General features: G+C 41.2%; 1 protein-coding gene across 1 annotated transcript; it reads left to right on the top strand.

Moving 5' to 3' along the window:
- Window positions 1-6,079: 6,079 nt before the first annotated feature.
- Window positions 6,080-15,069, top strand: LOC126262669 (ejaculatory bulb-specific protein 3-like). The gene is made up of 2 exons (XM_049959442.1): window positions 6,080-6,288; window positions 14,667-15,069. Exons 1-2 carry the CDS (start codon window positions 6,237-6,239, stop codon window positions 14,861-14,863), a joined length of 249 nt encoding a protein of 82 aa, XP_049815399.1. The 5' UTR covers window positions 6,080-6,236; the 3' UTR covers window positions 14,864-15,069.
- Window positions 15,070-24,165: the final 9,096 nt, after the last annotated feature.

The following is a 24,165-nucleotide window of genomic DNA, read 5'->3' as shown; positions in this document are numbered from 1 at the left end:
TTCAAATATATTTGCGATGAACCCTTCTTTAAACTCGTCACATATTGCCTCTCCACTTAGCTTTCCAAGACGTTCAAATATCACGTATGGCCCGACCTTCGACAATTCCATATAGCCACCTCCGGGTCCTGACGCCTCGCAGTTTCTGAATTGCTTTAATGCATGTTCTATTATCGTTGTTGTTATCTCTTGGATTTCTGTGTCATGTTCCTTTCCTGCAAATGTGAATATGTTGAAATTTGGATCCATTCTCTTCCAGTAGTTCTTTATAGTACTCCTTCCTTGTATCTAGGCTTATGAGATGTAATAATTTTATGCTATTTCTGTCTGTTTCTCTAGCTGTTTTATCAACTTCCATGATTCTTTGGACTTTGAACTCCCTATGTTGTTATCAATTTATTCACATTTCAGGTCCCACTTAGAGTTTTTTGCTCTAATTACTGCTTTCCTTGCACTCCATTAAGTCTTAAGCACATACTTGTATCATCACCTTGTACCTTATACCGTAGTTGGTAAAGTGTTACTCCATTACCATTTCAGTTGTATTGACACCTGCTCCTTTTTTTTAAAGGGAAACCAAAGTGCACATCGAAGTGTAAGGATATAGTCAAATGCACATTCTGGTCCTCTGTAAACTGCACCTTTGCATGATTACTTTCTTTCCCTACAGCTTATAAACTATAGATTTAATTTACTTAAAGGCTGTGTTGAGGTATATTTATCGATCTTTTTGTGTTTAAAAAAACTGTTTCCTATATTAAGACTGTACTGCATTCACATTTTTAGCAGTGTCTCTCTGTTATCACTTACAGTACCCTCACCAAAATAGCCTACAACCATGCGAGAATCTTCATCTTTCAAAATCACCTAAAATATACACCTCCCACCTATTGCTACTGCCATCTGGAAATTAATCTTCTCAGTGTCAGTAGTTCAATAAGATTTGTCGGTTGACGAGTTGCTTCTCGTCCCATCATATCCCAAATGTGTTGGATTAGGGACAGGTCCAGGGATCGTACTGCCCAAGGAAATTGCTACATGCCTCGCACAGTTTGATGGGTAGTGTCTGGGCGGTCATTATCCTGTTGGAACAACACATCACCTTATTGTTGCAAGGCAAAGGAACGGGTCTAACAACATTTTGCACGAAACTTCCTGGCAGATTAAAACTGTGTGCCAGACCGAGACTCAAACTCGGGACCTTTGCCTTTCGCGGGCAAGTGCTCTACCAACTGAGCTACCCAAGCACGACTCACGCCCCGTCCTCACAGCTTTACTTCTGCCAGTACCTCGCCTCCTACCTTCCAAACTTTACAGAAGCTCTCCTGCGAACCCTGCAGAACTAGCACTCCAGAAAGAAAGCATATTGCGGAGACATGGCTTAGCCACAGCCTGGGGGATGTTTCCACAATGAGATTGTCACTCTGCAGAGGAGTGTGCGCTGATATGAAACTTTCTGGCAGATTAAAACTGTGTGCCGGACCGAGACTCGAACTCGGGACCTTTGCCTTTTGCAGGAAAGTGCTCTACCAAGCACACTCAGCTGTAGGGTGAAAATCTCATTCTGTAAACATTTTGCACGTTCTGAGTACTCTTTAGTGTCCAACGAAAGTGAAAAAGAGTTGCAGCTTACCACATACAGACGATAAGGTCTCGGGGGGGGGGGGGGGGGGGGCAGTGTGTCTCGGACGATTGCACTATATGAAACAACGCTCAACATGTCTACAACATATGTACAAACGACCATCACTTGCATGCAGGCGGAATAAGCTTTCACTGCCGAAGATCATGGCGTGCCATTCTGTCTTCCAAGTAATGCTCTGATGGCACCAGTCTACCCACGGATGTCGATCCGGTGGCGTGATTGGAAGACGGTTTAGAGTTGTGGGTGCCTGTAGCCTCACTCCTAGTAGACAGTTCACAGCAGATCGTGTTGACACTTCTGGGCTCACAAGCTCTATCATGTGTGCTGTGGTAGATGTAAGATCTCTCCCTGCACCCCTTACAATGTAACAATTATGGCTGGTTTCTGTGCTCTGTGGACGTCCAGAACCTCGTCTGGGAGTGTGAGAAAGTTCATGTGACCATTGATTCCAGATCGTTAATAGATTAACGAAGCATGTTAAACTTATACGGCAATTCTCTGAAAGAACCGCTCCTCCACTCGCAAGGCCACAATATAACAACTACTAAACTCGCCCCTTTGGCTGTAGGAAGCATTAGTACATCTCTTTGGCATGGTGACATGTTTGATTCACAAGTTTTCAGCACATTGAGCCTTCTGGCTATGAGTATTCCATATTGAAGTGTAGCCACAGGCGGCGCTCTAGTAGCTATGCCAATACGCTATCTGTTGCCAGGAGACATTGGGAGCATTATCAGTACATCTACTACTCCCCAGTTAGCAAATGCCGCCATCAGATCTGAATCAAAGTCGTCTTTCCAAGTGTGCTAATTCATTTATGGCAGTATATATATCACAACAGAAATATGATAGTGTGACAGAAACAAAAGTTGTTACGTTTGTTTCTACATCTGAAAGATGATGTTTATTCAGATATCGCGCCAGTTGCATAAGATTGAGGATGCAGATTAGGTTGGCTCTAAATATACGCTGTAACGATTGTGGGCATTCCCTGGTTGCTCCTCTCCTCCCCAATCATCGCCCTCTGCCATGCCTTCGTTTCCCCCCTACCCTCCACCTCTACACATTTCATCCCCTTTCCCAATGTGGTTTCCATCGAGTCCCCCTCCCAGATGGTGCCCTCTCTTCCTCCATTTACTTCTCCTATCAACTCTGATCCTCCTCCGTTCCTCTGTCCTTTTCCCAGGCTACCTACCCCCCTTCCATCCCGTTTTCCCCCCACCTACCCTCTCTCCACCTCCTTCTATCCCCCAAGTCCTTTTGTTCTCCCACCCACTGCCTTTCCCACTCCTTCTTGCATCCACCCACCCTGCCCCCTATTTCTATGTCCCCTCCCTCCATCAGCTTCCCCCTTTTCTCCTTTCCTCTCCTGCCCCTATTTCCCCCTCATCGGTCTAGGTCGTTCATCCCCCCCCCCCCCGCCCCATCTGCCTCCGTGTCACCTCTGTAGTGCTGTTTTAAGTGAGTCTTCAGCGTTGTGCGTCCCTTGTCAGTGTTGCGAACAGCCACCATATTGTCGCTAGTTGTGTTTTTATCTCATGTGAACAGAAACCAGACTGTCACTGTGTTTTTTAATTGTGCCTGTCTATTTACTATGTGTTTCAATCAACATCACCGACCGTTTGTTTTTATATTGTCTTTGCATCTTTTTCTCCAGTTTTTAACAGTCACCGTCTTACCGTCAGCTTTTATTGTTCTCATATCTCCTCGTTCTCTTTTTTTAACTTTTTTGTAGGCTGTAGAGTGGCGTATTGTGCAACTGCCACTCCCCCTCCGATCCTCTGGGGGAGAATCTAAATCCAATAAAGGAAAAAAAAAGTGGTGGGCGTTTGTCACTTTTGAGATTGGGCTTGGTGACTTCATGTTAGTCAAGAATGCCATTAAGCGAAAAGGACAACATTATCAAGATCTCGCTGACTTTGAGAAAGTCCTTTTAATAGGGCTACGAAAACCTAGATGATCCTTCTGCGGTACACATGGAAGGAATGTGGCCACTGTACCTGAATGCTGGCGCAGCAGTGGTGACGAGAACGTACAGCTGCAACAAGACAGGATTCCAGAATGCAAACGATCGTGTTCGACGTATGGCTCTGGCACACCACTGTGACACAACGAATTGTTACAAACTGGTTACTGCAAGGACATCTCCGGGCCACATGCCCTGCAATGTGCATACCACTGGTCCCAAACCACCACTATTTGCGATTGCAGCGGCTTTAGCGAAAGCTCAATGAGGCCAGGCTTGAGGTCTGTTGTGTTCTCTGCTGGAAAACGATTTAACTCAGCGCCAGTGATGGCCGTGAATTTGTTTCAACGACACCAATTGACGGCCTGTAGCCCCCCTGTCTGCGTAGTAGACAGCATTAGTAATGGTATGGGAAGCTATTTTGTATGACTGCAGGATCACTCTCGTTGCTATTCGACGGAGCCTGAATGCATATTAGCAGATCAGTCTGGTGATTTGACCTGTTGTGCTGCTATTCATCAACAGAATTTCACGAGGGTGTTTCCAACAGGATTACGCTCGTCCAAATGCCGCTATTGTAACCCAACATACTCTACCGAGTTTCGACATGTTGTCTTGGCCTGCTGATTCATCAGATCAGTCGATCACATGTGGGTCATAATCGGACAATAACTCCAGCTTCATCAACAATCAGCACTAACCGTCCCTGTATTGACAGAGCAAGTGTCATAGTCACGAACTCCATTCGACAAATTGACATCTGCGACCTGCACAACATAATGCAAGCGCATTTGCTTGCATGTCTTCAAAATCTGATGGTTACACCGGTTATTAATGTACCAATATCTCACAGTTGCTGTGGTGTATCTCGAGTTTATATTAACCTGTGATCTTTCTAAGTTATACACAGACCTAAACAAAACTATTTCTGATATTTCATAACTTAACATTAATTACTTTATCGTGTTGCTATTATTCCTGTCAGTGTATACATATTTCCTTTTTTACTATTGCTTCATTATTATTACTGCTATAGTAAAAATATCACTATTTCAGTCACTAAGCTGAAAAATAACTTCGTAAGAACTACGAGGGAAAAGTTTATAAACATGACTTATTATATAAATAGAGACAGAAGGCATAAAGAAACAATAAATAAATAAGCAAATGAAGATATTGGAAGATAAAAAAACAACCGAGTTTTTCAGTATCGCTGCATGACTGACTTCTACATTGCTTAGTGCAACACACTCGCTCAGTATAGCGACTATAGTGCTCATTAAATCTTTTGTCACTCTAAATGATTTACAGAAACCACACCCTTCCTATGTCCACAACGGACACTGAACACGCAATCAAGGCGTTCAAACTATTGGCCATACACATTCAATGTGGAATGTGGGGCGAGGGTTCCTAGGGAGTCCTACAAGTTTTAGGGTATTACTCCACATGTTTTAGTGGACAGAATGACACTTACACACATGCAAGTGGCGTCTCTCATAATTAACTGACCTTCTGAAGCTCCATTTACTCAAAATAAATGGCGAGAATATAATTTTGAGTTTCCAAGAAACATACACAAAGTAACTTAGTTTTGCGGAATTTTAGTGAAAAGTAAAGCAATTATTATACATATATATATTGTTTTATCAAACAATACTAAAAATACAAAATCTTTGTCGCAGTACACTTAAGAAAAAACGAAAATTTCTGTCGCTCTTGACAAAAAAACATGTCAATTACAAACAGTTACTCGCACTTGCATCAATCTTTGTTTGTACATAGTGATGCTGAGTCTAGAACAGGTATTAGTATATACCTCTTTGCTCTACGAAGTATACCTCGAAAACATTCGTTTATTGCGGTGTTTCGAGATTTTACACAAATCTGGCCAACCATGTTTCATCATATTAACACGTATATTGTCCTGGATGTTATTCCCGTACGCAATTTTCCTGCTGTTAATAGAGAACAATTTATTGACCTTTTCGCATAGAGTTCGACATCTCACCTTCCATGGAGATGAAATTTGCTGAGCACGATTCAGCTATGGCTACTTTCACATAGAACGTTTTTCGTTAACTCTGATAAAATAACATTAATATAATTGTGGAAGATAATGGCACTGTCGTTGGTGCTTTTTCTCTGTGATGAAAAGTAACTGCAAAGTGCTCAGCATATTTAAGAAAACCGCACTACGCTACATGTATTGCTCATTAATAGTGTCGATTATTCTGCTGGTTCCCATACCGCAGGATGCTCGTGGGTTAATACAGTGAGAACTGCCTAATCAAGGTCTCGGGAGTTGAGAAACACCCACTCAGATTTCGCTTTATCGTAGGTGCGAGCGCTAGTTCTTCCAAAAGGCGCCCCACCTCGATACCTCGTTACCCCTTCATGCATACATTCGTCAGAGCGGCGGTATAAGAGGAGCTCACCAGATATCGCATATCACAGTCTGTGCGAAGCGCCCCGGTAGTCATGGCAAGAAACCTGATCTTCTACTGCTGCCTCGTGGCTGCTGTTGCAATTTCGGCGAAAGCCGCGCCGTAAGACAAGCTCGACAACTTCAACGTGGACGAGATCCTCAACAACGACCGCCTCTTGAAATCCTACATCCAGTGCATGCTCGATGCAGATGATGGGAAGTGCACCACCGAGGGCAAGGAGATCAAAAGTAAGTGCGGTTGTTAAACTTCATTCTGTATTGTGCCTTTCTCGCTTCTTTCTTACACTGTTCACCATCGTCAAACCTCTCTTCCCGTTTTCCTGGAAGCTACAGATGTTGGATTAAATAATACGCTCATGGAAAATGGTGTAGCACTCTGATATGCAAAATCACTAAATCATGCTGGATATTAATAGCTACAAATTCTGTTCCGTTTCCTTAACAGAGTTTATGGTACCTCTTCAGGAGACTCCGTTTATTATTCATTGTCAGATGCCTGATCAGAATCAGGTGGTATTGTGTTCCACTACGAGCAATAACAGGTTTACAACAGACAAATCACGTGATGTCAAGAAGACGTATTATTTTGTCCTGGTCACAACAATGTTACACTAACTTATAGCATTTAAGTGTTCTAACATATTGAAAATTTCATCTCCTGCTAAAAATACTCTTAGCAGTTAAGGTAATGTTTCATAGGGCCTACAATTCGCCTTTTGCTTTAATCTAAACAAAGAATCAGTGACAGTTTGGATAATCACGTCATTTTCTACTTCCCTGGTTTATATACTGTATTTTGTTCGCACCCACATATAATCCACAGTGCTGTATGAATTAGTTTCCTGCCAAATATGTGATACCTCCCCAGTTTCCACCTCTTGCAAACTCTTTTTGACTTTCTCTTGAAATTTTCGCACGATCATCGCTTCTATGTAAAAGAGGATCATCTTTGCGTCTTCTCTCGGCGAACCGAGTTTCCATCAGCTTTGCAATAATCTCCTTCGCTTCGCCGTGTCAAGTTGTTTGTGCCAAAGTGAACGATTCTTTTCATACATGTTAGTGTACAGATGTTTCCTTTCCCCTCGGATAGTCTTGTACGACGACGTTTCGTACGATATCAATGCCCTATGTATACTTTAAAGGCACAATTCCGATGAAAGTAATTATGGCACTTCCTGTTGGTCAGTATTAAGTATTACTGCATCGTTTTAAGGTCCAGCTGTTGATCCTATACTTAAGTAGTATAATATTGTTAATTTACCTGCGACTCTAATTTATTTAATCGTACAACCACCCTAATGGCAAAGTTGTTGCCCAGTTCCAAACTGAAGCAACAATAATTCGTCGATTAGAAGAAGACAACCTGCATTCTATGCGTCCCTTAATTTCTCCATTGGCAAAGCTTCGGACAAAAGGCTTGGTTTAATACTTGTCGTGTCATTGACACTTCTTCCTACCATTTACCTGATTTTAAAATTTTTGTACAGAGTATACAAAATGAGTATTAAATGGAACAATTTACGATTATGCTTGAGACAATTAGCGAAAAACGAAAACTGACTTTTTGGGAATGTCTACTTCGAAACACAGCCTTCACCGCACTCTTCCTGGAGCTTCAACGTCCACCAGCTCCTCTTCGTCATGAAGTCTCTTTCTTCACATCGCATGACTACTATACCCAGGTGAACGAATTCAACTGAAGGTCGTTCTTGTCTGGGCATAAATGACGGACGTAGTTCAGGCTTGTATGTGTTGAGATAGGTCAGTGTGGCCCTATCCAGCATATAATTCTAACGACTCACATTTAGAAAAATATTGGGCTTTAATTCATTGTTTGCACAGCACCCTTCGCAACGTTCGTTTGATATAAATCTCTACAGACATGTAGTGATGTTTAGAGCTACCATCGTGTTGAGCTTATCGTTAGTAATAGCAACGTCTTTAACGTTTATCAGTAATTGCAGTATTTCCTCCATTACTGTAGTTAGCAGGCCATTATTTCTCGACAATTTCTTAGTAACGTCAAGGTGCTTGATGCAAGTGATACTATTATCCCAGATATATTTTAGACTTTTGAATTGTGTACATCAACTAAGCGAGAGCTAAAAACGTCATTCTCAAGTCAGATAACTGCGACACGAAGACAGATCATCGTCATGATATAATAATCTTAGACATGCTGTCGTAACTGAACCCAGGCAGATAAACTCTAATATTAGGAAAACAGATTGCAAGAAAGCTTTTGAGAGGTCATTCAGTAAGTCTGCTCCGGTAACGAAGTGGTTATCGTGTGTTATTCAAATTAGTCTGTCCAACTCTTGAATGTCATTGAACAGAATATTATCAGCTTCTTTCTACGCCAGTGCAAACGCCCAATGTTGAACACTTTCTCGACACCTTCTTCTGTGTTCGTATGTTTGTTGCTCTTGGAGATCTTCCCTTATATGTTTCTACTATTTTCTACGATAATACCTTTTATATTTCAATATAGGTCTATTTTCTGTATGCAAGTAATGGGCAGCAACATACGTGAGCAAGTTTCGTCTACAATAGGTAGTTCCACTTTATGTTACTTCCTGTCCTATTTGTCTGACATATTATTTCGACGTTTCTGATTTACTGAGCTTTTTTGTCAAAGTACCTACCTCTTGTCTATTGTTTTCACAATGTTCTTTTCGTTTAGAAGGGACACATTTATAATGCATAATTTACGAGATGGGTGAATGGCGTGTGCAATATTGTTTTATTTGAATCTCCCTGTATTTTGTTGTTCCGTAAAGCGGTTCCTCTATTTAATTATAATTTCTATGTTTCTTGTATTGTGCTCAATATTTTCTGCGTGATAGCATTACCCTTACTTACAACAGTCAACAGACTGATAAAGTCTGACGCTGTCTCTAGCTATTTGTGGAAAAATGTTGGAACGTATTTTCATTGTTGACAGCCAATTACTTTTCTTATATTTGCTAAATAGTGAGTTATTAGCTTTGAACATAGGGAAACGGCTGTAGAACTCCACATCAGAAAGTGTCTTCCAAGTTTCCAAGACCCGTGATAACTTTCACAATACTGGACACAACGAGAAAACATCTGATTTCTAAGTAATGCTATTGAGTCATCTTTTCAACCGAATCCATTGCAAATGTTGTTTATTTTTTAAAATGCCGAAATAAAAACGGAGTAAATGTTTACTACATTATTTAGTATAAATATAGAAGGTATGCAAAGAGAACAGGGTAAAGGGATACTGAAACTCCACACCTAACTTTTTGTTACCTGGTCCTCCTCTAGCATTGAAATATTCTGGCAGTCATGTAAACCATACAATGTGTCCAATAGTTATTGCCTTCTTTTATAAAGGCGTTGACCTTAAACCACTGATTTTTTAATAATATTTTCTGTGCATACTTTATATTCCCTGACAACAAAATCAAGAAATCCATAAGCGTATATGAAGGACGTTCAATAAGGGATGAAACACATTGTTTTCTCGCCCAGTTACAGTCTAAAAACTCCGGAGATCGTTCTGGGACATCGTTATATATGCCCCTATAGTGTCATAAAGTTCTGATAAGTCGCTGTGGTATACATAGGCTTCAAAATGACATTGGTAACAGAGATCCATTCTTTTTCTCTTTGTGGAAAACGAGAGCATCGAAAATACTTGTAGGCACCTTCAGAATTTCAACGGAGACTTGGTAATAAACAAAAGCGCGGTAAGTCTTTGGGCGGCGCGTCTCTCATCATCACCGAAAGGTCGTATAAACCTGTCCAATCTGCATGTGTCAGCCGGCCGGACACAGCTGACTCCTGCGATGTTCGAGCTTACAGACACATTGGGGGTGATCGGCAAATCGAATCAAACACCTCGCCACACTACTGGACGTTTCTGTTGGTGGTGCTGTTACACTCGTCCAGCAGTAGGGGGACTAAAAGGTGTGTGACCTTCAGGTTCCTGGCCACCCGACGGAACCCTGTAAAGAGCAATGAAAGACCATCTGAGCGAAACTGCTTGCGCATTACAAAGCTTATCGTCTCTATTTTTCCTCGAACATCTTCGCAGGCGATGAAATATGGGTTCATCACTTCGAACTGGAAACAAAAAAACAAAAAATGGAGTTGTCCAACAACAACTCTCCTCCAAAGAAAAACGTTCAAAGCCGTGCCCTGAGCCGGTAAAATCATGGCGACGATCTTCTAGGACACTGAAGGGGTTATTCTGTTTTATGTCCTCCCCCACGGAACAACGATCCACTCTGAAGTGTTTAGTGCCACCCTCATGAAACTGAAGAACGGCATCAGCTTGTTCGTTACCACAAAGAAGACAAAGAACTTCTCGCTTTCCATGACAACACAAGGCTGCGCAGGCAAGAGAAGTTCACGAAACTTCGTTAAACTGTTCCTCCTCATCGGCCTACAGCCAGGATCTCGCAGCTTCCGACTTCCACCTGTTTGAACCAATGAAGGAAGCATTCAGAGGGAAGAATTACGTGGATGATGTGGAAGTTATTGACGCAGCAAGACGTTGGCTCCGACGTCGAAGAGGAGAAAGGCACGATATGTGCGTAAAGGGCGTCACAGTATGGTGGCGTATGGACGTCGTACTGAACAGAGATGATTTTGAAAACAGTGTTTAACAGTGGAATGAGTGGGGAATAGTACATTCTATTGGAACCCTAAAAAAAAAACTCATATTGATTTCAGAAAGAAACTGTGTTGCATTACTTAGTGAACGCCACCCATATAAAAGAGATTTAATAGGGCTTCATAACTGTAGTGCTTTGAGTTCAAAGAAGCTTTCGTTTTTCACCTTCTGCTTGAAAAGATACATTAATGTTTCACGAATCATTAGTGGAGAGGTCATCAGAGACAGGGTACAAGCTCGCGATTATCAAGAATAGCGAATAAATTTTTTCTCATAAAACTGTATAAAGTGCACAATATCGGATTCTACCCCACATTTAATTTCGAGACTGGCAGAAGGTATGTTTGACTTTCTTTAAACTGCGACCTCAGTTTTTAGACGGGCACAACGATTATTTAGCAAAGAATTTTTACCAAAGAAAAGCTGTCAAGCAGCCGTATATTTTCAGATGTTATTTTATTTAGAACACCGTTTAGGCATCTCATTAATGCCATCCTCAATACCCTATGCACTCCATGGTTACAGGATCAAATAAATCGATAGACGCTTAAACTGGAGTCAGCAAAACCAGCAGTGAATTTTTTGTGGAACTTGACAACATCTGAGCACACTTTTCTCTGACTGCAGGTGCGCACAGCTGTCATAAAAAATTCTCGGATTCCAGATATTGATGGTTCCAATTATGCATATATCAGTGTATCTGATTCTGTATACATGGAGGGCACAGGTGCTGAAAATGGCGTTAATGAAATTCCGAAACTTGTTTTCTAATTAAAATAATATCTGAAAATACACGGCTGGTTGGCGACTGCCTTCTATCCACGATAGATCAACACGCACAAAAAACTGGCTGATACCGCTTAGCGGTAGATATAATATACTGACGTAAAAATCAGCAGTTGAACTGCACCACTGACCTGCTCACTGGAGCATCGACCGCTGTACAGATAATATATATTGTATTCTGGGCATTCGCAGTGGATGCAATATGCCAGTCGCACATTTCTATGGCTCCTAATTACCTCAGAATAAGTTAGAACATGAGTCAATATTTCTGTTTGCTCACTAGCCAGGGACAGAATTTCAAATGTTCTCCCATAATGAAGTAATTTAGTGTATGTAATACTCCACAAGAGCTAAAGAAACATCGCTATAAAAACAAAAAAACTCTGTTACAGGGAATCGACTTCATGCGCTCCTTGTAGTGAAACCAAGACTTATCAAAATCTAACCGCCACGTTCTCCACTGTGGCTCTCCATACCAAAATCTGATGCTCGAGCACCAGCGAGATATGTCTTTGATGAATGCCAATACGGATGTACTCTTGCACAATCCCTGGGTTGATGATCTTCTTCACATCATACTCAACTATCTTCTGGACACATGGCGCCCATGTTTGCACTCAGGTGACGAATTCAAGTGGCTTTTACAAAAACATTACTTCCAGTACACAGGTCATGAATCTGAAGATAATCACCTAAAGTTCATACTTCTTTCCGAAGACTATCCGGATGTTTCCAGTTCCAAATTCCCCCCCCCCCTCCCCCCCCCCCCAGATCGTTACAACTTTGATAAAGAAAAACATATCTCTAATATTCGGTGGCAGGTATGCAACGCTCCTCCCATGAGAGGATTCTTCAAAGTGCAACTGATGACCATTATTTGTGCCCCCACACATCTTCTCATTAAAATCATGTCCTATTGCCATCTTCAGCCACAAAAACTTTTTCGCAAGGTATACTATTCTCAAATAGTTTTCACCCCAACAGAGTAACCTCTCGCCCCCTCTGACCGCACTGCAGGGCTCCGTCACTTTGATCATTCATGAACTGCCGTCGCCATTTCTGCCCTCTCTTATGGCATTAAATGTACGCCCCTGTAGAACATGACAACTCTATTTCCAGCCCGCTTTAGCTGATAGCGGCTTCTGCGGAACGCATGCTCCACTTGGCCGTTTCTGTCAGTGCTCAACCCTAATAGGCTAGGCGCAAATTGAGACGCGTATAGCAGCGCAGCGCCCTTTTTTGTAATATCGCAGGTTCAAATGGGACCGCGCAAATTGCGAGGCGACGCGACTGGGACGCGACACGCGCCTGCGCCAGGTCGCGCGGCGTTGTGGTTGAGGCACAGTTTCTCACGCCGCGCTTGCCTCGCTAGCACCGTGGGAAATTTGAGGCGGGGAGCGGAAAAGTAGCCCGGACATATGCTCACATCGGAACGGTGCATATGAGCGGTGGTAGTATTGCCCATACGATAAATTTTGCCTTACTGTGTACTGAATTTTATTGCCTTTGGGTAGTGTTTTATTTTTCGCCATTCAAACGCTCCATCTTTCTTCGTTAGTACATTATACTTTTCTGTTATCTATATCTGTATAGTTTTGTTTTGTTTTTCTTCTGTCAAGAAAAATGCATACTTCAGTGACTGATGAGCCATTGGCCGCTGGAATTGTATCATATGCATCCGCGATATTTTCGGATCGTAAGAACGGACAGAGGGTAGTGAAGCAAGGAAAATCATGTGATTAAGAATCAAGCTAGGAAAGTAAAAGAAGGTTATCTTCTCGCTGCCTAGTATTCTGGCGTATCTGTACGATCTGTTGCAAAAATTGAGAAAGTGATAATCTCCACAGGTGTGATCCCTTTGTGCTCCTGGTAAAAAGCGTCCAAGATCTGAAGTATAGAAGTCTCAATGTGATTACTCTGATATGGATGTAATAATGTAATACGACACACTGTACTACATGCATTTGAACATCACATTTCCACTGCAAGCTAGAAACAGTCGAAAAGCAGTCACAAATAACAATGTTTTAATTGGTTCGCCGTGATGAGAAAAAGATTTCAATTGTAGCATGCACATTATCAGCGTTAATAATTATACAACAGGCTACACAAATCAAGAAAATGGTCTGTATTATTACGAAAGTAGGAATATCTCAAAAGAGTATTATGATTAGATATATTTAATTTGTTGAAATGTACTGCTGACAAGGGCACATCTACTTTCATGACAATTTTTTTCGAACTCCAACTCACAAGGCACACATGGTTAGCTTGTGCACTCCTGTCGCGCGCATTATTCTCCGCTGCTGACAATACGCTGACCATTGTGTTGTGCGACAGATAAGTTGTTTATTTTTCTCAATAACAACTATTTTATTCGCCGAAGGTGAGTGACCAGTCTCTGGCATGAAGGAATAAAATCCTTTGGTAAGTTTCCATTCCAGTCGTTCAGTGTTAAAAATACGATGTGTTACGTGGATTCCACCAAAATTCCACGGAATTGGCAATCTATTATTTTGTGAGTTGTTAATCTTTTCTCATTCGAAGCAGCATCACCGTTTGTGAGTAACGGCCACATGTCTCTTGGTGAATGGTTTAATTGCACTTTCCTTTGTCACAGTGTAATTTGCCAAACTCATCTCACAGCAGCTATTGAGACAGAATTCCGAAACGGAGTGCCTCATTATCAAGTAATTGGCAATCACAGAGCTCAATAGCTTACGAAAAACCTCATAGTCTCGGTTTGCAGAAACATAAAAGAAGAAATTTCATGTTTATTTTCATACTAGGAAGCTCTTGTTTCGTCAGCTGTCGATAACTCTTAAAAATCTACAGTCACTGGAGTGAAATAAATAAAAAGGGAAGTATAAGTACTGATAGATCGCAATAGATAAGAAAGTTCCATGTGTTTAAGAACTGAAAATACACTCTCCTTCTGGTGTGCTATCATTCGCCAAACTTTCGTTTCGGTGTCTCAAGCGGTTTAGGAGATATGAGCCTAAGTAACACTTGGTCCTGCAGTACTACAGGCACTGTCAGTACATGGTGCTAACCAAATGAAATGGTGGACTGTATACTGTGTTTTAATATAAATATAAATCTACAAGAATATTAAATGTAAGTGGAAAAATTGCAATGAGACTGTTTCACATGATTTTCTTTGACATATCTACAGGCAGGCTGCCAAAATTATTGGCGACGGGATGTGGAGACTGCTCGCCTAGTCAGCTGGAGAGGGCTATCAAGAGCCTGAAGCACATCACAGAGAAGCACCCTGCAGAGTGGACCAAGCTGAAGGCCAAGTTCGACCCCACGGGCGAGTACACAAAGAAGAACGCCGAGACCTGGAAGCAGTACGGCGTCACTCTCTGAGCGACACGCCAGTCCGATTCCCCTCTGAGCTGTCACAGCTCTCGTACACAGTTCAACAGCAAATCCTGTCCCTTTCCTGAAATTGTCCATTATCTTAAAGTCATACGACAACTTCATCCAGTTTGGTTACTCACCGGAATTTCTTAGCTTACTCTTGTTCACTATTTTACTATTATTATGATAGGAAATAAACGTTTCTTGTTAAATTTGCATTTCATTGTTTGGTTGGTCGGATGATAATTCCTGCGTCATAATATGAACTCCCCACCAAGGACCACTTTTCTATAACTTGTTTGAATCGTAACGTATAGCAGTGGTTCCAAACGTGCGACTAATCACCCTCTGAAGACTAAAATGATATTTTCTGGGTGGTGAAAATCCAATCGTTCAATACTGTTTCAACTGTGAAACTAAATTATTTTAAAAATATCATTACTACTCTCACTATTTACTATCGATGTAATAATGGTTGGGTATGTTACCAAGAAATAAATTTTTTTCGTATATTAGCATCAACACGTGACACAATGTGGTGGAGTTTACAGCTACATGCAGTTTGTAATTTGTAATACGCATCTGTGGCAGTAAAGTTGAGGTATATACTGCCCACAAGTATCTCCGAGTGGTTGTAGTTATTGCAGTGGATCACGAATTGCTTCATTATTTACTTCGCAATAGATAATGGGACTAATTTTCCAGTGCAACCCAACTCTATAAGACGATCCTTATTAAGGCTTGAAAACCGCAAAGCGTTACAAATGACGATGAGACAAGTCATTTAATATACGACACATGGAGTCGCAAATATCGGGTAAGATCCCAAAAATAGATTAGAAATTCGACCATATGACGTCAGCAGATGACGTACCTCGCAGCACTTGCAGCGATTGGGCATGTGCGTGAAGGGAGGATTGAACGACCGGTTGCTTGCTTTCGAACACACGATGAAAAATTTAAATATTTTTGGGTTTTATCTTGCATTTCTTTCCTTTTGGCTCTTCCCAACGGAGAGCGCGAGACTGGAAAATATAAAATATACCTCAGTATAAACATACAACTCTCTAACTAAGTGCAAAAAAAAATAATAAAAAATGATACTCCCTAGCACACGCGAAAATCGAGCCCTGAGCTTAAGTAGTGCAAGTAGGCACCGATCCACAACAAATTGTACACTTGGCTCTACCACTGCATTTTTAGAGAGGAACGTCATGAGGTGATGTCGCAGTCCAACATTTGTCATCCGCTTTTTAGGTATTTCTTTACATTTGCGACCCCATTGTCTAATTATTTGTCTAAATGTTATCTAGATTGCTTAGGGAGTGTCTAAACGTTAACAAAAATCTCTCTGTATAATGGCTACTATAATGCTGTAGGAGCTACACAGTATTATTACTATTATTATTATTATTATTATTTTCATTTAGGTCGCTAGAGTACCAAGTGAAGCATCTAATTTATGTGAGGTTTTCTCTGGCGCCACTCTTCTTTGAACTTCTCACCATGCATTTTCTTCCTTTCTTCCGACTAAAGTGCTTTCGTCTTAAGTTTCCTTTCCGCTTGTGATGAGCGTTATGTTCTTAACGCTTTATGTGTCTCCCAACATCTATTCAGTTCGTCGGCGGCCCGATATCTCTTATGCGCGTCAGATTTCAGCCGACGTTTTCAGGTCATGTACTATATTAGATATCTGTTCGGTGTCTTGCCTCCTCTACAGTAACCTTCTTCAGTATTATCGGGACGCAGGCTTTAGTGTTGTCTTTAGGATCTTGATATGATCAACGCTTCTGATGCGTACAAGATTTCTCATTTGGAGATTTGTACTGTCTGACTTCTATATTGCCTGAGACTGTTAGAAATAAGCAGCGCCAATTATTCCATTGATTCATTAGTGCGTGATTCAATAAAAAAGCTACAAAAAATAATAATCAATAATTTTCCGTCAGCTGATATATATACATAAATAAAAATCCTTTTCATTCTAAAGTTTAGTTAGATGGTAATGTTTATGGTGATGGGGGCGTCCTGCAGAGATGGAGTAGGGGTTAGCACCTAATATATGATTTCAATCGGGGATAATGGTGTCACGAAGGGTGTGAACAATTGTTACATACAATAGTCTCTCAATTAAAAATATGAAAACAAAAAATAAAGAAAACAACTGATCCGTGATGCACACCATCGAAGTAATAAATATATGACGTACTAGGTGTTTCTACACCTTGGTTACAAAATACTCTCGTGAAGTACGCCTAAGGCAGCAAACAGTACCTAACGAAATACCATATTTCGGCGGCGAAGCTTTTACGTGCTTCGCGGAAACTTGTGAAATAATTTTTTCGCTACTCTCTGCTCCTACTCGATGGGAGAGTTACCATAATTATAGTTACCATAATTACTACCAAGAAAATAAGTTGTTGATAATAGTCAGTGTTTAGGTACACACGAAACTTACACAGGCCGAGCGGTTCTAGGCGCTACAGTATGGAACCGCGCGACCGCTACGGTCGCAGGTTCGAATCCTGCCTCGGGCATGGATGTGTGTGATGTCCTTAGGTTAGTTAGGTTTAAGTAGTTCTAAGTTCTAGGGGACTGATGACCTCAGAAGTTAAGTCCCATAGTGCTCAGAGCCATTTGAACCATTTTTTGATATACTGTGGAAGTGTCGTCCTCCACACTTGATGCCTCTTCCGCAACTGACCAACTGCATCTCGTACCATTATTGTAACAGTCTCTACCACCGAACTTCGCTACATCTGTCGATATTTGTTTCTATTAATCCAAACTGTAAGAACCATAATACAGACTAGATGTGAAAATGTTTGTATTAAGGATTTATTTTAAATGAAGATGTACAACTCTGCTGAGTCTGTAGGGTACAAATATATGCTGATTTCCTCTTCCTGACGTCACAGGGACTCCTAGTCCCCGGGAGAAAGTCATCTTGTAAGGAGAGAGTCGGAAGTCTCCATTGAATAAAACCATATATCCAACTTAATACTATTCTTTGCGTTGTGCAAGGCACTCAGATATCGATAGTAACAATCTGAGGGCGAAACGTGGCAGCGTGATTCTAAGCATTGTTGTGAGTCGAGGTGTGTTTGCAAGAGTTGAAGTAGTAGTGTCGGTCGAGAGTTCGGAGATAGACGACATGTAACGGCGGTGATGGCACATCTTACCACACTCAAGGCCTGATATCATTTATATAGCCAGGAGAGATCTGGATGGCTAACTACGCTTGAAGATGAATTTTAAGGTAAAATTCCCATACATAGCGAAAAATGAATTGCAGGGTTATGTTCGTGATTGTTAGTTGGAGTTAGTAACAATCCCATGTTTTGCTTGCCAGTGAAAGGAACCTCCTTATCATCCTAATAATATTAGTTATTCTCCACATCTAAATAATATGCTGTGGTTACAAAATATTGATGCATTTTAGAAACCGAAATAATTTGTTAATCTAGCACTCAGCCAATATTGACACATATGTCATTTTGTTATTGTCATTATTAATACTTGTTCATAATGATTGCCGGCCGTTGTGGCCAAGCGGTTCTAGGCGCTTCAGTCCGGAACCGCGCGACTGCTACGGTCGCAGGTTCGAATCCTGCTTCGGGCATGGATGTGTGTGATGTCCTTAGGTTAGTTAGGTTTAAGTAGTTCTAAGTTCTAGGGGACTGATGACCTCAGATGTTAAGTCCCATAGTGCTCAGAGCCATTTGAACCATTTGAATCATAATGATTCTGAAGTTTTAAATATACTTAATTAATGAAATCGCTTCGGAAAAGACATTTAGTAGTTAACAGGAACCAAGTAAACTCCTTTATATTAAATTCATTCTTAATAACAATAAGCTTTAGCCTCTTCTGCTGCATGCTGCGCATTGCTGTAGACCACATGCAAAGAAGGCAGTCATCTAAAGAGATGAGTGTAAAGCTTAGGGCCAAATCGGAGACACTGACAGACCACAACATATCATGTAAGTCAGATTCTGTATCACTTGTAAATTAATATTCAAATACGCAGTCAGATTGCGTACTGAAATTTTAGTTTGAAGTTTTTCAAGTAACAATCTGTTGAGGGCTTAAACGACAGTAAAACTGACACTCATACAAGACACACACGGTGTTATGCAGGTTAGTTTCCGTTTACTGATAGCTCATGTTGCTTACTCAGTCCAGTTTCACAGACGAACATAGGAATTATTGGCTGTAGCTATGTTACATATTTTGTTGCATATACGTTGTTTTAGCCGCTTGTGCTGCAGATTTGGTTGCATATACGTTACATATGGAGAACTCTGTTCCTAGACGACACCACTGGAAATTATAGAGTACCAAGTAACTGGGATCTGGCAGGGCACAAACATATTACAAAATGTACATGCACAAGTGATGTCTGCAACAATGACGTCACTTCCAATGATGGCAGCAACCAAGGAGGTCTGTCATAATGAAGGGGTCTGCAGTAAATACCTGTTCTTGAGTGGCAATCAGCGACAAATGCTCAGCCTTGTCTTGGAGAGATACAATCACACAGTGCTATCTCAGTGCAAGGACACCGGCAATACAAGCCACTGTGTCAACAATGCTGATATCTGCCTTCAAGAGCCACTATTAAATAGTGCTGTCTCAGTGAAAGGACACTGACAATACAAGCCGCTGTGTCATCAAAAATGCAGTTTCTCCAAGTAAAGGTGTCAGTGAGGCGTAGCGCCGTATACCGATCCTCCCTTGGAGGCGGTTAAGTGGGAGATGTGTCTCAGAGCTGGAGAGTGACAATGGTGATGCGAGACTGGACGCGCACGTAGTTTATGTATCAGCCGATAGAGGACAATATTGGATAGGGGGACTGTGATTTTAGTTTCGATTGTGCCCACTAGAGTGCACTAAAGTAATTGAATGTTTTTCATAAACTGTTCTAGTATTTTCATAAAGTGTTATTACGTCTTTTTGTGTATGTAAAATGTTATAAATGTGTTTTATTAGTATGAATGATGCGTGAGTGTGGTTTAAGGTTAATATGAAGATAATTGTTTAACGAGTTATGTAGTAGGATTTAGTGTGGGAACTTTGGAAGAAGTATGGATATGAACAAAGAGGATTTTTGTAGAATAGATTTGTAAAGTAAGTTTATGGTAAAGAGAAAGTTAATTCAGGTATAAATAACAATAGTAAATAACTTTATGCATAAGCAAAACTTCAGCATATTAGATAATTACGTCGGTAATAAGTGCAGTCGTTTGGTTTACGATTTTGCGATTGGTTATTGATGAAAAGCGCGGATTGACGCGGGAGAATGTTGTTTTGCTATTGGCTGTTGAGTAAACTGACCAATGGTAAAGCAATATTCTTCGCGCGTCTTGCTCTGCTGGTAGAGTATTCTAGAGAAGAGTCGGAGCCTAGCCATGAAACAGTTCGGACGTGTGTAGTTGTAGTTCCGATGGAAACGATAAGTTGCCGGATCTAGCAGTGTTTCATATATCAAAAGTGTTGGAAAGTGACGGCATAATTATTCCGATGTGTGTGTAGAAATTTCGGAATTTTTAAGTGAATGTTGTGACGAGATAAGACGTATATTCCGCGTGGCGTATTGAGCAGATCGGTGGCTAAGAACTGTGACTGCATTTGGTACCAACAGACTTAATATTTGGCGAGCATTCTCAATCAAAAACAATCAGTATTTTTGTAGCTATTACGTTTTCGGGAAATGCAACACCATGAGTGAAAGGGATTGTGAGTGACTCTGTTAAGACTAGCACGAGCTTGGCAGTGATACTTGCTCACCTAAGTTTCAGAATATATTAAATGAGGACAAAATTTCCAACCTTTCATTTCGTGCTTCTCCCGAAACGTAGATCAGTGACTTTAATTGCAGTCTGGTTCACGTCGAAGTACAGTAGGTTTCACTCGGCTTTCCTACTGATGATATGCTGAGACAATGTTCACAGGTAGGTGCAGGTACGTCATAAAGGGACGGAAAGAACCGCACCGCCGCAACACACAGTGTTATGCAGTTTAGATTCCGGTTACTGAGAGCACAGGTTGCTTATTGAGTCCAGTTTCACAGACGAACATAGGGAATATTGGCTGTAGCTGTTACATATTTTGTTGCATATACGTTGCTTTAGCCGCTGGTGCTGCGGATTTGGTTGCATTTACGTTACATATGGCGACGTCTGTTGCTACACTACACCATTGGAAATAATAAAAACGTAGTCAGATCAACATTGCACACAGTCGTTACAGCTGCGCTGCCTTGTTACTGATTATATATGTACTTTGTTTTTCAGCAATAATTGTGTTATAGTCCGTCCATGTTAATTATGCGTGTGACATATTTCACAACTCATTGTCGAGGTCTAAGAATTACGAAAATCATTTTTTTCCGTGTGACATTACCGATTGTAAGTGGCAGGCATTTTATCTAGTGTTAGCGGAACTCATTATCTCTATTTTGTAAGTGATTTTGGAAATAGATAATTTGTTTACGAAACATTATTTTTGTCATACTTTTCTGATTATTACTAACGATGGCTCATAACACGAGATCTGCTAGTCGCTTTAGGGACCTCAGGGAACTTCCGAATACAGACACCACTAATGACGAGATTATCTCTCCATAACATTCTCAACTTCTCAGACTGAAGCGGAAAATGTTTGCACAGATAAGTTTCTACCACCTCACTACAAGGTTCAAACTATGTACCGGATGACCTCAGCAACAAAGCAGAAAGCACTGCCGAATTAGCAAATAATGAAGTACCAGAACACATTGACAAATCACGACAAATCTTTTCAGACATAGTAATTACAGGTTCTTTAAGTCATTCTGAGCACCTCAGACGACTTCACATAACAGCAGTGTTCAGTTTCCTACGAATGTCTCATTGGAAGCACTATTAGAAGCCATATTTAACAAGTTTCAAAAAGGTACCCGAAAGTCCTAACAAATCATGCTTACAAAATTCAAACAAGAGACACACACTAAGTTTACTGAGTCTATACAGGACACAAACAATGATAGAAAGACTGCAAACTCAAACCGCGCATATTAATACTTCGCAAAAACACTTCCAAACTCAAACTGCGCAGATTAATACGTCGCAAACAGACTTCCATACTCAAATTCCGCTATTAATACGTCGCGAACAGAAAATTAAAAAAATGGTTCAAATGGCTCTGAGCATTATGGGACTTAACATCAGTGGTCATCAGTCCCTAGAACATAGAACTACTTAAACCTAACTAGCCTAAGGACATCACACACATCCATGCCAGAGGCAGGATTCGAACCTGCGACCGTAGCGGTAGAAAATAAAATAATTCCGAATTAACGAACCAAAACACTGCATCAACAATTGTTTCCTAAAGTGCACACCTTAGAAACTAGAAAAACACCGTTGAGACTGTGCAAACTCTACAAACAGAGCGAATCTCAAGGGTTGAGACAGGTTTCCTAAAGCACAAGCAGGATGTGCTAATTGCCGTCAAAGCAGCAATACCCAGCACTTTGGTCACGGCTCTCAAACAGCACTGCGATCGAAATGCCTAAAAAATTACAGAAATTAGCACAAAAACAGACTGTGTAGAAGAAACAGTTCATTGTATTGTAGAGCAGTTAGGCACAATTTCTCAGAAAATTGACGATCTAACGACTTGTCCAACAATGTAGACGCAAGCTCTATCGTCACTGCCCCTTTACACTTCTCCCAAACGGAAGAGAATTTAAAAATTAAACGTGTACAGGAAGGGCAAGAGCTCATCAATGCGAAAGAAGAAGATAGATTAAATTCCTTAGAACGAGAAATTCTTGACGCTGAAAAAATACCAGCTTCTACAGACACGCGAACTGATTGTGAAATTACGCAGCAATGGGTTTGCATCAGCGGTCAGATACCCGTCGTTCGTACAGGCGACAATATTAGAGGACAGCCTCATTCAGGACGCATTTGCTGTCCATCAACCTGAATAGTACAATGGGCAACAACCACAATGTGATGTTTAAAGCTTTCCCGGCGTACTGATTGTTCCATAAAAACACGGGAGACCTGCCGGATATCAGTAACGTTTTATGGATGATTTTGAGGAGAGAGCACTCGACTCTGCCACTTTTAAACCGACAGTATTTTGGCGGTACGTTGACGACACTTTTATAGTGTGGCCTCATGGTCTGGACCGTCTCCAAGAATTTTTACGTCACATGAACTCCATACATGAAAACATAAAGTTTACCATGGAGATAGAGAAAGATGGTTGTCTGCCATTTTAGACGTCTTGGTGCGACGGAAGAGTGATGGCACACTTGGTCACTCGGTGTACAGAAAGCCCACTCATAGAGATCTATATCTACAAGCTACTAGTTGCCACCATCCAGCACAAACAATGGGCGTTCTCAAAACCTTGGTCCACCGTGCCCGTACTATCTCTGACGCCGACAGTCTTCAAGCGGAACTGGAACACATGCAAAAAGTATTTTAGAAGAATGGCTTTTCACCTAGGCAAGTGAACAGAGTGATGAAGACCTACAAACGACGGAACAAGGAAGAGGAATAGGCTTTCAGGTCGACTGTTTATCTATCATTTATTGGGAATATTTCTTCACAGATAGGCAGAATATTGAGAAAGTATCAAGTGAGAGTCATCTTTCGTCCTCCTTCCAAAATTTCATCACTGGTGGGATCCGTTAGAGACGACCTGGGCCTGCGTAAACCAGGTGTTTACAAAATTCCGTGTGAATGCGGCAAATCATATATAGGGCAAACGACACGAACTGTGCAGGAACGCATTGTGGAACACCAACGGCATACTCGCCTTCTCCAACCCACCAAGTCCGCAATCGCCGAACATTGTATTTCCACAGACCATTCCATGAATTACGACGACACAAAAATTTTGGCCCATACATCAAACTTTTGGAGCTCGATTATCAATGAATGTGTGGAAATAAGATTGTCTGACAACGAGACTCTCATCAATCGAGATAGCGGTTATCAGCTAAACTCTGCTTGGAATCCTGTTATAGAGAAACTTCGTAGTCGACGTAGTTATCTGCATAAAGATGGAAATCGACCTGATACCGATACGCCAGGCTTTCACAGTGGAGGGCGCGAGGCGCAGCGCACGGAGCCGTTATGAACGCGGACGCTGAGCAGCGCATGCGCAATGTCACCTCAGAAGGCTTTAAATAGCGGAGCTCAGCGCGTACTCGCCAGTAGAGTTGGGCAACACGATTCTTTTTCCCGATTCGATTCCTGCGATTCAATCTCACATTGCGAATCGATTCCTACGATTCGTTCACGATT

Source organism: Schistocerca nitens, chromosome 6 (assembly GCF_023898315.1).
Source record: "Schistocerca nitens isolate TAMUIC-IGC-003100 chromosome 6, iqSchNite1.1, whole genome shotgun sequence".
In the NCBI taxonomy this organism is placed as follows: Eukaryota; Metazoa; Arthropoda; class Insecta; order Orthoptera; family Acrididae; genus Schistocerca; species Schistocerca nitens.
This window is presented reverse-complemented; position numbering and strand designations above follow the sequence as displayed.

Bases quoted from the DNA above. Each gene is read 5' to 3' on its own strand.
- LOC126262669 (XM_049959442.1), top strand. From the start codon at position 6,237: ATGCTCGATGCAGATGATGGGAAGTGCACCACCGAGGGCAAGGAGATC. The intron at 6,289-14,666 runs GTAAGTGCGGTT...ACATATCTACAG, and splicing joins CGAGGGCAAGGAGATCAAAA to GCAGGCTGCCAAAATTATTG.